Source organism: Ciconia boyciana, chromosome 1 (genome assembly GCF_034638445.1).
Source record: "Ciconia boyciana chromosome 1, ASM3463844v1, whole genome shotgun sequence".
NCBI lineage: Eukaryota > Metazoa > Chordata > Aves > Ciconiiformes > Ciconiidae > Ciconia > Ciconia boyciana.
This window is the reverse complement of record NC_132934.1, coordinates 87,072,977-87,089,657: the sequence shown is the minus strand read 5'-3', so window position 1 is coordinate 87,089,657 and position 16,681 is coordinate 87,072,977. Positions and strand designations below refer to the sequence as shown.

Sequence of the window (16,681 nt, the reverse complement as noted above, 5' to 3'; positions counted from 1 at the left end):
AGTATGGGGGCAGGCTTGATCCCTTTAGAGCAGGGACTTGGCCCAAATTTGTCATGGAACTGAAATTTAGCTGTGCCCTGCTTGCCCTGCAGCTGAAGTTACTCAGTCCTGTAGAATCACCTTGCTCAGTGGTGTGCGACAGTTCACACTCCCACACCGAGGCACCCAAGAGGAAAGGAGCTGAAGCTGATATGAAAAAGACCAGGAGCAATTTTTATCTTGGATGACAAACGTAGAAAAGTCAGAAGGTGGCTCCAATCCAATACAGTGCCTGCGTCGAGTGTTTTACAATCATCTGATATCAGCAGAAAGACACGAGTGTCCACTGGAGGGTGGCAGAGAGATAAGGCAACATACAGAAGGTGGAGGATCTGGAAGGAGGCTTACTCCATTCCCCTCCTTTCGGGTCTCTGACCCTGTGCTTTCTCTTTCCCCCTCCTCATGTTGAAAAAAGTCATACTTCAACACAGCAAACTTGGCAGGTGATGCGTTGCTTCTGGAGTGTTAAATTGACTCCTACAAATGCACAGGTGGTACAATCTGAAAAAGAGAAAAGTGGTAGATTTGGTTTGGTTGTTTTTGTTTGTGTTTCACCTTGGGATGTAACATTGCTGCCCCACTTCACCTCCTAGCCTAAGTGTGGGATTCTCTCCACACAGCACAGCCTTACCTTTTGGCTGTTATTCTGCTTTTTTTAGCTTTTCTTTTTGTGGCACAATTAATCTGCGAATGTAAGGCAACACCAATAATAAGGTGAAGACCAACACATGGCCAAGGAAATAAATAGACCTGTACACCTGTAAAGAGAAAGGCAGGGTTAAGGATCAGCAAGCAGCTTTGAGCCAAGAACATATGAGAAAGCATGGAGGGAAAAGGATCGGTTGCATGGGTTGTCTGTTTGTGGCTACTAAATACCTTCATCCATTTGTCCCAGGTGAAAAGGCAAAATGGCACCAGAGAGTAACCCATAAACATCCAGTGGTTAGCCTGCAGCAGCACATAGAAGATGGGCTGCAAGGCAGTGATGGAGGCCAAAGTGCTTAGGGGAGGACTGTCCCGAACAAGGTTTATGACCTAATTTAAAGAAAAAACAGAATTCTCCTCAGTTGGATGTCCTGTGGCTATATATGCAGGCTCTGGGGCCAAAGTATCTATCCAGCTGTGTAAAATTAATTTTAGTAAACAGTCAAATTTAGTAAAAAAAAAAAAGTAGCTAAGTACCCCATCCTGCTCAAAGTTTTAATTAAAAAAGAAGTTTAAATATGGAATATTGTTCTCTCAGTACTGGGAGGGAGATTTAGCAGAGGCATTCAGCTCATGTGCTTGTCCTCACTTTTCCAGCTGCCAAGCACTTCAGTTGCCCTCTACTCATATGCCAAGTTCTCCACTTTTCTTCCTGTCAGCTTCTCCAATAAATTTATGGCTTGCTCATGCAGAAGCCAGCAAGCTACCAAACTCCTGAGAACATAACCGTATCATGTTTGAACACCAATTCCAAAGTGAGCAGCTATTTTTCATATTTAATCCAAGTAAAGCCTTCAGTGTGGCAGTTTCCAGATGCATAGGGAAAGGCTAATGCAGGCCACCCCATTCTGTTAAGTCAGACAAAGCGCACCTGTCTTTCAACGATGACTATAAGCAACTCCATTTGAAAGCACACCAGGTAGCCAGAGTGCAGCCCATGCCAAATGGCCAGGAAGAACAGGGCCAGTGCCTGTGACAGCAGTTTGTTACCCAGGAACTTCAGACGCTTGAAGATGTAGCTAGAACAGAAAAGAAACAAATTCAAAGTGCTTCTAGTTTACTGTCCATCTTCCGCTCTCCATGTCAGAGGTGCAAGGCACAGGGGAGTGTATGCCTTTGCACACCCTGTGGTGACAGAAACAGCAAGACAGCTCCCCTTACCAGGGCAAAATGTACCTCAGCCCTTGTCTTAGAGAAGTCCCAGCTAACGGGGAGAAGTAGTTCATCCGACAATGCACACATAATTTAAGGTATTTTACAATTCAGTTGTGTCCCCCAGGAACTGCCAAACCAAAACCCAGTTGAATCATTGCATAGGGAGCATCAAGAGGCATGATGTAGGAACCAGCTGTTAGAGCAGTTCTGTGTCTGTTTGACCAGGCAGGCTGAAGGGCTTGCTGTAGTCCTGTTCTAGCCTCTGCCCTCCTGCTGCCATCAACGGCTTGCCTATATTAATGAACTGTCCTTTTAGATTGAATGAAAAGATCTGTCTAACCCAGTAACCTGTTTCAAATGGGACAGCAGCAAAACATGCAAGAAAGAGCATTAAGAACTGAAAACTGGCAGATTCTTCCTCTAGTGCTCCCTCTCAGCCTAGGATCTTGGTTCTGTTGACAGACGTTACCAACACATTATAGAAGAGGAATTTTGTCCTGCTCACCGGGCCACCCAAGCATTGGTGTTGATGTTGAAAGAAGCGATGGTCCCCGTGAACAAAGGTGTTGTCTCATACAGCCAGATCTTCATATTGGCACAGGCATCCCACAGAGGCTTTCCACTCTGGTCCTTCCCATTGTACCCCAGACCAACAAGGATGCAGACACCTTCCTATGGAAAAAGGTTCACAAGAAAGGTGAGAGGAAAACATTGCCCCTTTTTTTTTTTTTGGAAAGGCAGAGGTGGGGAAGCTCTGACTCTCACCATGTTGAATGGAGAGACACCACTGCAGATGGAACAAATGGATTAAAAAATGACTGCTTTTTATTTAGCTAGCCTTTGCTAACTTAAAGCAAGCTAAACTGACCTGCACTGATCTCCAGATATTTGGATTACTTCCATTTAGCGCTAAGTCCAAGAGCATACTAAGTAGCTGCAAAGGTGCTACCTTTGTTCATTTGCCTTTTGTTTCTGGAACAACATCTAGACTCACCGTAACAAGCCAGCAGGTTACATATTTGTAGAGTATAATTTTGCCCCAGATCAATATGTAACCACAACGGAACCAGAAAGGCTTCTCCTGCAGAGATAAAGAGTGAAACAGAATAAAATTAAAAATGGAGTTGAGTGGCAATAATGAGACAAGGTAGATGAGACCTCATCACTGTCTTTCATTTTAATCTGATGTATGTGTTGAGACTGCTACATGGACTGGACTGCCAGGCTATTGGCTTACACAAATTTACACATCGTTCTCCTTCCTTCGGTAATATTTGGCTGTACTGAAATAGGTACTTTGGGAGGACTCTGGGATTAGCATAATCATCATGGAATTTACACCCTCATTTATTCATACTGACACAGAAACACTGATCATCTGCAGGTAGGAATTACTTGTTAAGAGTTTTCCAAGAACCTCAAAAATTCTGGTAAGCCTTGCAAGTTACTCTAGTGAAGTTCTTTGCATGTAATGGTTAAATGGAAGGTCATTAAAAGGTCACAAAATACATACGTTAGGTTTCCGAAAACAACAGTAGCATCTAAGATTAATTCTCTATTTGTAAAAGTTTTCATTTGGTTCAGTTCAGCTTAACACATTCCTGTTCTGCATCAAATGGAATCCACAGGACAGGCAGTAAAGCCAAATCAGTTGTGGAAAGACTTATCACTAGTTGCTGACTTAACCTATTTTTAAATTGAGGCAAAACTAAAAAAAAAAAGAAAAAAAGAAAAAAAATCCACTCTTGTAGATTCAGTGCCTACCAGAGAAGTGGAATTCTTCCACACCCCAGAACTGCCAAATGAATACATACCATATAATCATCTGAGATGAGGTATTCATCAGAGACGTACAGGCTTGACAAGGTATAGGTTACTAGAAACAAGAGACCCAAACTCAGGCGCTTGAGAGCAGGCATAAAACTGAGAAAGAAAAATATGAAGGTCAAAGAATAGCCTTGGAAAGAGACCTTCAAACTCATAATTTTAAAAAGAGAAGCAGAGAAGAGGAGGTAGGGGAGACAGCAATAGGAAGTCACCATGTTCCACTGCAGCAGATGCCTCTGTTTCGAAGCTGGGATGCTAACATTACCACGTTGGGACGGAGTCTATACTAAAGATGTCAAATGGTTGTTGACGTTCATGCCCTGGAACAATGCTAGGACATTATGCAGAGAGTTATGAGTACCTTTTGAAAGACTGCCGTGTCTTATAAATCACTTTTGGTCACAGTACTTCAGAAGGCACTCTGCTGCAGGGAACATGTGGAGGATTCAGCATTCTGGGATCTTAGGAAGGTGAGGAGCTAAGTGGCTTTTTATTACCTATTGGGTCTCTGGCCTTGAACGTCAGTCATCTCACCCCTTGCCAGTTTCTGATAGTCTGTCATGGAGAACTGAGGCCCCACCATGAAGGCACCATAGAAATAGGAGAATCCTGAGACCTCCAGCAAGGTAGGAACTCCCCGGACAGCAAATCGCCGCTGCTCAGGGGTCAGGAACTCCTGCACCAAAGGGAGCGGCATTAACATCATCCTAGGGGATCTCATACTAGCTCTGAATATTATGTTCTCAGGCTACCACCTTAATGGTCTCAGTTCTTGCTCTCCATGTATATGGAACTTTCCGCCTTGTACTTCACGTCCATTCCTCTCCCCAGCCCCCTCTATCCCCACACCCTCTAAATAGCAACAAGATCCAATGGTTGAGACCAGTTGCACAGACCTCTATTCCCAAATAAGCTCAAAACATGGAAGGGATCTATTGACATGCATCCCTGCCAGCATAGCAGGCATAGTAAAAGCACTGTATCTGACCTATTCCAGTCCCTGACTGCAATCGCATGTACTCTCCCAAGGCTTTATCATCCTACACTTCCTACTTCTTGATGCAAGAATTCATTGTCTTTAAATACTTGAAAATTCAGCTTAGGAAATTTCAGCTCAACCTTGTTTTCTTGCAGTCAGCAGTGATTCCATGGATGCTAAAGACTGGGTCAGGCCCCAAAGAGGAGCTGGGGAATGCAAATACTTGAAGTAGGATTAATAGACTGTAGCAAGTGTTCTGCCCTCTCCCACACACTGTGCTATGCAACTTCTCTCACTGTTTCACCTGCTCTAAAAACAGGGCCCTAACAAATGGTAAAGGGCAACCATTCACAAGGATATGGTAAGACTAAACAAAGGAAAGGAAGATGGGAACTGAGATCCAGTGTTGATGGTCTGCAAGTTAAAGGTACACTACCCACAAGACACAGAGCACTGGGGATCAGGAATCTAAAGCAACAGCTTGGGGGAAGGAGATGGTGGGGAATTTGGAAGCAGACAGAATAATATTCTGACATGATTGAAATAACTTTTGTCCATCTCTAATCACTATCTGTCTCTGTGCCAAATTATTTCTTTCCACTCCAGAATTCAGTGCCCTCAGACACTCACAGATGCTTCCCTCTCAGCTATGGGTTTTACCAAACAATGAATGCAGCTTGCTAACTTGCGTCCTTTGAACTTGATTTTCTGACCTCTAGCTCAATGGAATGGCACGGAAGGGGGGAGGAGGAATGAAGAAAGAAAGCTGTCTTACTCACCGGATCTTTTCCTCCATCATAGTAATCGATGGCCAGACCTAGAGGTGAGAAACAACTCTTTGAAGCCCTGGGATGGGCTGGTTGGGCTGAGCAAGCAGTCCTCTATTCCCTGAGGTACGGCTTGCAGAGTGCAAGAGATAGGAAGGAGATGTCACTCACCAATCAACTTGAGCGTCAAGACACAGTGTGGCATTGTCCACTTGATGTCATAATGCTCTGTGGCTGTGAAGTAATATCCAGCCATAAGGTATATCTGAAAGAAACCATTGTTTGGGTTATTCAAACTAATTCCTCCAGCTGGTTTTGATCTGTCTCCACTTTTCCACCCACAGTTGCTACTGGGAAGTGCAAAACTGAACAGAGGGCTCCTTTCTACAAACCGATGCAGTAAGAAAGAGAGTTTTACCATCTGAAAGAAGAACGTGGTGAAGACGGCAGTGATTGTGCGACCCATAAGTCTCAGTATAAGGAACTGGATTAGGACGCATAGCAGGGAATGAAAGAACTGCATGCCTGTGGAGGGGGGAAAAAAGAGAGAGAGATGAAGTAGAAATGACACTTTCCCATTATAGGCCCTCCCAAATCGCAGCACGCCCTGGACCAGGCAGCGCTCTTCCCAAACGCAACTTACCAAAATTGAAGTAAGCAATTGAGAGTCCTGTGAACACATTGTAGAGATGAATGAGGTAGGTCTCCTTCTGGAAGAGGAAATAGCGCTGGAACAAGGCAAAAGGATATCCTGAGTAGACGAGGAAAAAAAAAAAGATTAGAGAGTTGTAAATTAATGTAGACAAGCGTTCGTAATGGTCCAGATTATAGCTTTCTTGAACATGTAATTAGGAACGTGTACTTTACATAGATACATCATCAACACAGGTCATGGTATACGTTCCTGATATTGTATTTCCAATCTGGGAGATAGAAGCCAGATGACTTACTCTTTGTATTATACAGAAGAAATGTATAATACATATAAACATATAACGTTCCTTTAACAGGCACATTATTATATCAAAGTTGACATTGAAGTGCAAGAAATTCCAGGATTACAGCTTCTGGCCTCATTCAATACAAGATATGAATAATGCTGAAATACATGAATCCAAATTCAGTGACAAATACAGTGAATGTGGCAAGAAGCTAGATTAAAAAAAAAAGGAGGGGGGAAGGGGGGAATTTAATGGTTAATACCATTATATTGTCCTAAAAAAATCAATCCCTGCTCCCACCTCAATGAGTTCTTACATGATGCTGACCAACTTTAACCCTAGAGTTCCCCAAATGATCTCCAGTAGCATACTCTTTCTTTTCTAACTCTCTAACTTTAGATTTGCATCTGATTTGTGAAGTACCGGGCATACAAAGCTGTAACTAAAATCCACAGGGACTACGCATGTAGTAGTTTAGAAAAATCAGCCAGAAGCATATCATATGGAGCAGCTAAGAGAACTGGAAGGAGATTTTTCCTTGCATTTTCTGCATGTTAGTTCCCAGTCTAATTTAGGAATGCCTCCAGATTATTCATCTGTGGCTCTAGTGAGAAGCAAACATTTGTGAAGCACTCTGGTAGTACGGTGAGAAGTGCCATACAGAAACGCATGAGTAAATTAAATTCTGTCATCTATGTGAGGTTCACATAGCATGCAATAAACATTGCCACGTTAGACATGTATTAAAACATAATATATTTATTGACATAGGAAGCATTGTCCATCTCATGAGTATGTGAAGTCTGTTCACACAAGTAGTGTTTCTAAAGACACGTGCACAACGAGCTGAATTGGGATAGCAGAAGCAACTTTAATTCTGGCATTTCATAACTTACTGCTTTACTTTGCAAGCTTGTGTTCTTTTATCCTGATTAGAAACAAAACAAAACAAAACAAAATCTCTCCTACCAAAAAAAGGAAATTCATCACATACCACAATACTGGCATCCACACTACTTATTAGCCTAGCTGAAATCTGTAGCAGTGGATAGATCTCTGCTACCTGCACTAATGGAGTAATAGTAGCAGTAGGTAGTCATGTTTTATATGGAGCAGTAATAAAAGGTGATGAAATGCACATTTTGCCTTGAAGTGTTTGATGGATGAAAGGTTTCCAATAAGCAAGGCCAAATCTAGTCACTACTGTGAGAGGAAAGGAGAAACTCTGTCACATTATCTAAAATACACATATTGCAGTCTGTCAGTGCTAACGGGCTGAGGCATGACTGGAGCCATTTCAAGGTCCTTTCTGTCCCCCACAAATCCCTTGGGAAGGAGTCCCAGGGTTTGGGACTTTTGGGCTCCCTTCTAGATCCCAGACGGCGGCATGCTCTGCTGAGCCCAGGTGTGTACCTGCTGCTCCTTGAAACTGAGCTGCTGCTTCCCATTTCCTCAGCCTCTTGCCACCCCTCTTTCAGTCTTCCCTGCCTCATTCCTGTTCCTTCCTCCTTTTGTGTCCTGCACTGGTTTCCACGCCACAGGCTGCTTTCTCAGACTGAGCAGCTGGCCAGCCCCACATACCACAGTCCTTCACCCGCAAAGCCTGGCAACTTCACTCCTGCACACTCATCCAGTTTGCTCTTCCCTTCCGCAGCAGCGGCTCCAAATTCCCCTACAAAATGCCTTACCCAAACCATCCCTTTCCCTTCCTGCTCCAACACCAGAATCAGAGGTATGTGCCTCTGCCATCCCTGAATGACAAGCTGAGGAGGAAAGAGGGAATCAGCAAAGAGAGTTCATCACACAGGCTCTCTGGGGATACAGGAGTAACTCAAAGAGTTAGAGCAATTCACATGATTTTAAAAAAAAAAAAAAAAAAAAGGAAGTCGTATTGTCTATCAGCCTTATATGCAGAAACATATAGACAGGGATTCTTTTTTCTCGTGTCAATTTTCCTGCTGACAACAGATTTGTGAAATGGAAAGTAGTAAAAAAAATATAAAGTGTTACCATCAGATCAAAAGTTAAAATACTGAGGTTTACTGTGGAAAAATATTTCCCCCTTTTGAGCAAGGGGGAGAAAGATCAGATCAGAAATACAGGCAAAGCACAATTTATTGCTGTTCGTTGACACTTATGGTTTTAAAACCACATTTTCAAGGATTTCCCACTCTCTCAAAAATCAGTACCATCTTGCAAAACATTCCGTTTTCATCAGAAAAGAAATATGTTTTTTGGCTCCAGCCGTTGCTGTAGATAGAATTAAATTATGACTGAATACTATAATGTATCTCAAGTTTCTAAAAGCCAGAAATTTTATCTATTTTATCCCATCCCCAACTAATGTTCCTACTCTTTAAAAGACCTGTCTCACTTGTCACACGTACTCCTTTTTAGCTCTACGCATGAGATCATATCATGGTTTGGGTAATGCTGCTCTGAAGCAGAAAGAATTATGAACCCTTGCAAATAGAGAGCTACTAGCATGCACAGCATATATGTTTTTAGAAAGCCATAAATTTAAATCCCGGTCTTGTACTACATGGGTGCTGTTCCAGTTCAAAAGTCACAACGTCAGCCTAAATTCTTCTGATATCCAGAGCAACTTGCTAGTACTCTGGACTGCAATTTAGTTACAGTTTTGCTGCAGGCAAGGTAATTTTCTCAGTTTTACAACTGGGCCAGTTTCATGCTGCAGATATAAACTTTAACCCCCAAATGGCAGTGGATACTGAATATCAATGACCATCCTGCTGAGGCCTGTGTATTTTTGAACACTTGTAAACTATCTATTAAATAACGAACTATTCCTACTGATAACAACGGCAGTACTCCCGCTCCACTATGGTGTTCTTGAAGCAGCCTGAATTAGCACAGCAAAAGCAGGAGAGCAGGTTTTGAAGTTACCTTTGCCACCTGACAAGCTTGCTGTCACATTTGGATATGTTGGCGGGCAGGATGCTGCACTGCTTTGCTTTTGCCATTCAGAAGCAACAGGAAGGGAGTCCCCGCTCCTTGCTGCCAAGGGACCCTGCACAGCATCTCCCAGCCTGCCAAACTCCTCTTTCACAGCTCCCTCAGGCAGAGCAGACTGAGGCAGGAAACCAGCTGTAATACTCCTGAAGAAAACAGAAGGTGACCTCCTGATCCAAGGTAATTCTCCTCCTCTACGCACCATGGAGTTGAAAAGCAGTCTGTACACAGAGTTGGGTTTTGCCTCTAGACAGACTTTCTATAGAAGGGAATTAGCAACTGACATAAAAGGAGCAAATTAGCTGAGACATGCTGCTGATGATAAATTCATCCTCTTTTTTTTTTTTTAACTTCACAGGAACAAGAGGATGACCTCTGGTTAAAAGAACCCTGACACTGGAAGGAAAGGACAAGGTCAGCTTCTTCACCACAGCCATTTGGGAGAGTAATGGGCCACTGCACAACACCCAGGTTGTCCACAGATACAAGAATCTAATTGAGCAAAACAAGTAAATGATCGAGAGGCTGGAGGCAGGAGGAAAGTTCTACTAATTCCAAGCAAAAATAGCACTGTCAAGTTTGCCATCTTCTGGAATGGGTGATTAAGATGCCTGTCTTTTTCTGGAGATAAAGCTACAAATAAGAACACCAGAAACATTCTTTTAATATCTGCTCCATTTATTTCCCCTTTTATAAGCGTTAGCTTCATTTCATCTTCAAGAGAGCAGATCAGACCATTTTTCCTCTTCTCCCTTTTGCTGATCAGTTAACTCCACCGTTGTTAACATCTAACAGATCAATTGTCTCCATTTTCTTATAAGAATGCTAAAACTAAAAGGAAGGGGACAACAGGAAAAAGACATGTTAAAATATAAGCCTTACCTAATATTTGGACTTCAAAGGTGTTCTCTTTCTGTCTATAATACTGCAAAAGTCCCACACTTTGTTTAAGACTGAGTGCATATATGTGAGTATTTCAATTCAGCTCAGGAGCGTACTTTTGAAGTCCACTTACAGTGCTTTAGTTTGCATACCAGAACCATCTCAAAGCATGTGAACACAACTCTCTTCAGATGAAACTGAACTGAAAATGCACTCCAATGGGTGCTCAGTCCGTACGACTGGACTGAAGCAAATCCAAAGTAAATGCCCAAAACCCACATAGTGAGGACATCAGGTACTGCACACAAACCAGTCTGCTCTACAGATCTGCTCCTACTGTGCCATTTTACCTGCTAATGTAGACACAGTCAGTCTGTAGCATTATGCAGTGCTTTCTTTTTTTTATTATTTAAAGAATAAGACGTATTTGAAGTTAACAGTTTAAAAAAGGCAGCACATGAGTGCTCTGTGACAGGGCTGGTTTTAGCACCTGTGACAGGATGGTGCTGCCTCTTACAACTTCTCCCATCTCTTACCCATTAAAACCAGTTGTTTGCCTCCCCTTCAGTAAGGTTCTTGCTCGGCTGACCAGCTGGGGACTTGATTTGGGATAAGTCATCAGCTATGGGTGACCAGAAGGAGAATTTCACTGAGCCTAAAAATCTTCAGGATGCAGAGAGCAGGAATAAGCAGAGGGTGTAAAAAACTGTTAAGAGGTAGAAGAGGAGGAGATAAGACCACTTGCAAGCAAAGCAGCTGGTTTCTGGCACCTATTCAGTAGGACATGTTACTTTCTGCAGGTCACTGCTATGTCTGTAGATGAGGGTTTTTTGTAGAGCAGTGCTTTTCCTGGCAGGTCTGGGCAGATCAGCAGGGTCAGTTCTGGCTCAGGGCTGTAAACAGTATGTTGGCCCCCCCCTCCATATTATGCAGCAGAACATGCCAGGTGCCTTGCAAGCCACTGTGTAATAGTATGGCCAGATAAACATCTTTAATTCTTCGGGATCATACAGCCACACAAGAAATAAGATCAACCTAAAATCTTAAATACACAGTGCCACAAGGCCTTCTGTATCCTGGTTTACACTGAGCGGTGACAGCAGGAAAGAAATGTCTCCTCTTATGGGAGGACAAGAGCAGCAGCACAGAAACCCTCATCTCTCCTTTGTACCGCTGGAGGGGTTCCCTCTGTTTCTCCTCTGAGGGGCTAGGACAGCATTGGTTCAGACCACTTACTCCGGCAACCAGAAAGTAACTCTGTAGGTACGGAGCTGAGACCATTGGCATCTTGCATGCTGACCTAAAGACAGAGCTTCTCCTGGGGGAACACCAGGCCCTGGACCTACTGAAGAATGCAAGGTAGAGTACATCTCTCAAAAGACGTTTTCATATGATTGACAGACATTATTGTACTAGACATGCCACAATTTTTTAAATTACAGGGTCCAGAACTATGCTTCAAGTCTTACTGCTGTTGACAATATTGCCAAATTGCAGCCCAATTTCTTCAAAGGTCGTTTATGCAAATTTTCACATACAGGAAGTCTGAAGTAAGTTTTTAATCTTGTACAATGGACTCTATTCTAGTTGTATGCTTTGCTTCAAAATTGCAGGATGTATAAAAGGTGTCTCTGATTTAAATACAAAGCTGTGACTAAAATCCCCATAACATACTCAGCAGTGTGCTGTTACAATCTTCATTTGTTCACTGAGAAAACATGGTGCCCTTTCGGACTACTTCAGTTTTTGTTCTTAGCTGCTCTTCCTTCCTCCTTTCTCCTTCTCTCATTCTCCCCTGTATTTAATTTTGTTTCAGTAGTGGCAGAATGTTAAAAGTTTTAAATGACCTCTTTTGGTTATTTCAGATCATGACTAAGTGAACATTCTTATTCTGAATCAAGAGAGTCCATTCAGACTACTTTTTCAACAATAATTCAGCTTTCTCCAGAAATTAACGTAAGAAGTTGCAAAGTCCTTTGCGATTCTTCCTCTTTTGCAGAAGGCTAATTTTACCAGTTTCTGGTGATCCCTGAACAGTGAAACCCTAGAAATAGTTGTTGCAGTAGAACTGCACAGTGTAGATGGCAAACTGCATCACAGAGGGAGAAATAAGCAACAACTTTTCAATCCATCTTGGGAACAGAGTACCACGCTTTGTCTTCATGGTCTTGTTCTGAAATAATTCAGCAGTATTAGCTGCAGCCAATAAAAATAATTTTCTTCCTGAATCTATGCAAACACCTGAAATGGAGGAAGTAAAGGAAAAGCCATACCTTGCCTGTCCTAATGCCATTTCCAGCTTTTAGAAATACCTTTCATTTATACCCCATGCCATCCTATGAAGTGGTATCAGCACTAGTAGCATTACCAACACCTTCAAGGCTTTCAGTCACATTAAAAGGATTGTAAGCTAAGCCGCAATTAAACAAACATTTCTTTTCATGTTAGCGCTGGGTTAAGGAACTCTTCTCACTCTCCTTTCATGCTGCTCTGGAGTGGTGCTTGGCACTTCCTTTTAATGTAATGGTATAATGCTTTACTACCCATCCATTAAGCAGGAAAGCTTAAAGAGTCAATCCCCTCTGCCTGAGTGGTTCAATCTACGTGACCTGCCAGAGTACCAAACTAGAGGCGAGGCTGTTTTGCATGCCTTTAAGCCTTCTGTCTGAAGTTACGCCTTCAATTGCATGTAATTAAGAGATACTGAGCGAGGGAGAAAGGACAAGGAAATGTGCAGCTCTAGCCTCCTGGTTTGGTATACATTTCAGGTATGCAGGGGAAAGAGATGTGAGTGGGTTCCCAGTCCCTGATCCCCAGACTTTTAATACAAATGATAAAGATCCATTAAGACTTTATGCAAAATAGACAGTGGCCCACATCAGGAAGGGACACTGTGCTGTCTCAGGGGCTTGGTGTCAACACTGTATGTGGAACATTTGTAACAACACACACAAATCTCGGACTTAATGAATCTACTGACTGCAGTGGGCATCTCTTCTTATCATTAAGATGATAATTATCTGCTGTTCATTTCAAATAAGTGGTTTTGCTCACCCATAGGACACCAAGCAGGAAACAGCCTTCCAATGTCATGTTCTAGCTTATTGCTAGTAAGAAGGAACTCTGAGAGTATGTTCAAGGTACATTCTGCAAAGGTATCACTCTACTGTATGCATCTGCCTCCACACACGCTTTTCTGCATCAGTACTTGTTAGACTAGTTCCTTGTTTGGTTCAGTTGACTAACCTGGTAGTAAACTATCTGCTTTTTCTGGTTTAGGTCTCTGCCAGGCAAGTAAATTCAATCAGATTGTAATTAAAGTACCAGAGACAGATGTGGGAGAAAGGAAAGCAGGACTTCTCCCATTCAGCTGTGAGGAGCTGCTAGATTAATTCACGCTGACTTATGTGCATGTCCTGTATATGTTTCCTACTACTTTTTTCTTTATAGAAGTTTGGTTTAACTAACTTCTAAGTTAAGTTCAAAATGATAGTTCATTCCCCTACATCTACCCTTGATGTGAAGAATGTTTTGGTTCAGTTTGATCTTACACATCATAGATTAAATCAGGCAGAAATAAGGCCACAGTCCAGGCCACAGTTATGAAGTGACACAACTTTTCTTGCATCCCTTTTTAAAAATTATACTTTTAGTTAGCCAAAGGAACTTTATTTTGACAGATCACACAATAGCAGCTGTATCCCTTCAAATATACTTTTAGGTTCTGAGAAAAGCTTGTATTTCCTATCTGCTAGGTGACTACACCACCAAAAGCTTTCAAAACGCAAAGTTTCATTGGGCATCTGCAGAGGTTTATGTAGACAGCATGTATACATACATTTGAATTAATGTTTTGGGAGCTATAACCTCCCACGCAATTGTTAGCCCACATCGTAACTCCAGCCCTGCCTTAATCATTTTACATGTGACTTAACTCTGTCATGTTTAGGTAAGCATAAGCAGCATGTGTTTTGCAACATGCTCCACGTTGCAGGTGGAACACAGCACAACAGCTAAGTGGTCTTCTGGCCACTTAGCTAGCAAGCTTTGCTCAGCCTACCTGGTAGTCCCTGTGATGACATGCCACTCCCACATAGTTCCGTGACTGCTGCAGACACTAATAACGTCTCTTGGCAGAAAGCTGCCCTGCACTCGGACAGGGCGACATCTCAGCAGGGTTGTGGAGATTCCTAAGCATACACCCCTCCCGACACATGCTCATGGGGAATTCGATGCACATGCAGTACCTGGCACTCACGCAAAGACAGCAGAACAACTGCAAACGAAGTTCTTGCGCCCAAAACAGTGCTCACCACGCAGACCCAAACCGGACTCGTTTCGCAGTACGCCGAATGCCAGCACCACGGCGACTGGCTCCGCAGGTCTCAAAGCCAGGCTCTCCCCCTCGCCTCCGGACGCGGGGTGCCTGCACCCCTTTCACAGGCAGCCTGCCAGGACCGCACCCCCACCTCCCTGCGGGGAAACCGACCGGCTGCCCGCCCCGCTTCAGAGCGGGTTCCCCCTCTCCACCCAGAGAGGCGGAGGGTCGCCCCAGGCTCCCACACCGCCAGCTGCTGCGAGGCGCGTCCCGAACTGCCCACCGCGTCGTGGCACAAGCCGGGCGCACGCCGCCCTCCGCCGGCCGGGCCGGGCCGTGGCGGGGCGGGGCCGGTGGCGGCGCTGGGCTCGCCCGCCGGCTCCGCGCGCACACGTGGCCTGGCACGGCGGCGCTGACACAGGTGCAGCTCCGCGCCGGCAAGCCCTGCCCGGCCCTGGCCTCCGCGCGGCACGGCACGGCACGGCACGGCACGGCACGGCACGGCACGGCGCGGCGCGGCATGGCACGGCGCGGCGGCGGAGTCGCTCGGCCCCACGGCGAGCGGGGCGCCCGACCCGTCACCCCCGACCGCCGCGCCCTCTGCCCTTCCTTACCCATCAGGATGGACACGATGAGGCGCAGCGCCTGCTCCGACGAGCCCAGGGCCTCTGCCAGCTGGGCCAGGCCCCAGCCGGACCCCGCCACCGCCATCTTCTCCCCCGGCCGCCCCGCCGGCCGGTCGCTCCTCGAACCCGGCAGCAGCACCAGCCACCGCGGCCCCCGCACCGCTCACGGCCCCCTCCGCGCCCATTGGCTGTGCCGGGCCGGCCACGCCCCCATAGCGCCTTCGATTGGACAGCCGGTGGCAGCGGGGCAGGGCCCTGCGCTCACTAAGGCAAAGGTTACCCCGCGAGTGGGCGGTGCCGCGGGGCTGTCCCCGCTAGCCAATGATCGGAGAAAGCGCTTCCGAAGGCGGGGCTCGGTCTGGGCGGTAGGGAGGCGGGGCCAGGCAGGCGAGGCGGAGCCCGCCTCTCCATTGGCTGTGGCGGGACAGGAGAGAGCCAGGCAGGGAGGGGTAGGGGACGGGGCGGGGCAGGGGTTATTTGCGGGCAAGAGGCGCGCGGGATGGGCGGCGCGGGACCAATGGTTGTGCGAGTGGGGGAGGGACAGGGGCGGACCCTGGGTCTGGGTCTCGGCCTCTGCTTGTGGTGCTGCTTTGCCGGCTGGGGACAAGGCGCACTACTGAACCACCCCAGTGCTGCCGGGTCCCGCCAGCCCAGTGGCTCCTGGAAGACAGACAGTCGGTGCTTGGCTCTTGTGGCCCGGAGGGGCCCACTTCCCATACCAGACGTTATGGCAGCACCTGTCGCTCGCCCTGTCCCTGTGGCACCCAACTCTTTGTAGTCACTGGGCAGCCTTGCCTACACAGCCTCCTCGTAACTCGTCCATTGCAGGAGCATGTCCTAGTTGTGTCCCATCGTGCAGACGTCCATGAATGCACCCCAAGTTCTCTTCCTCAGCAAAAGCTTCAGGTGTAATGGATGTGATCCTCTTCCCCTTGTTTGTGTTACCATTTTCTTGCTGTGTCATTCAGGTGGGTAGTGTTGCCCAAACTTAGCTGGAGGGGCAAACACAGACTCACACAAAGGTTTATATGAAAAGGCACCTCCGGAGGTCTCTGATCCAAACCCCTGCTCACAAGCAGGACTCCAAAGCTGGATCAGGTTGCTCAGGGCATTGCCTGGGCAATTGCTGTACATTTTCAAGGGTGGAGAGCTCCCAGCCTCCCTGGGGACCTGAGCCAGTGCTGAATCATGCTTTGGGGGAAGCATTTTTGTCCAGATTATACTCTGAATTGCCTCTGTTGCAAGTTATGCCCATTGCCTCTTGTCCTGGGAAGGGTCTGACTCCATCCTCTTTTTAATTACCCTTTAGGCAGTAGCACCTATTAGATCCCATTCCTTGCCAAATCTGACTGGGAGAGGGACTGACTGGCAACATGCCCACACAGACCTCATTTACTTAGGAGACCAGGCTAAAAACCTTGCGTCCCCTTGCCCTTCTCTTTTCCAGGCTAAGCAAATCCAGATTCCTC

At 45.6% G+C, this 16,681-nt stretch overlaps 1 protein-coding gene and 1 long non-coding RNA gene across 2 annotated transcripts; one reads left to right on the top strand and one right to left on the bottom strand.

The window, feature by feature from the left end:
• Positions 1-192: 192 nt before the first annotated feature.
• Positions 193-15,397, bottom strand: LPCAT3 (lysophosphatidylcholine acyltransferase 3). The gene is given in 14 exon segments (XM_072879568.1): positions 193-540; positions 671-797; positions 916-1,074; positions 1,616-1,763; positions 2,405-2,571; positions 2,894-2,980; positions 3,714-3,822; positions 4,224-4,402; positions 5,485-5,522; positions 5,644-5,737; positions 5,891-5,997; positions 6,116-6,223; positions 15,201-15,354; positions 15,356-15,397. Coding segments are annotated over 13 exon segments (1,509 nt in total). The 3' UTR covers positions 193-540; positions 671-680.
• On the top strand, positions 2,457-7,565 carry LOC140659691 (uncharacterized). The gene is made up of 3 exons (XR_012045190.1): positions 2,457-2,596; positions 5,425-5,528; positions 5,817-7,565. It is a non-coding gene; the product is annotated as an uncharacterized lncRNA (long non-coding RNA).
• Positions 15,398-16,681: the final 1,284 nt, after the last annotated feature.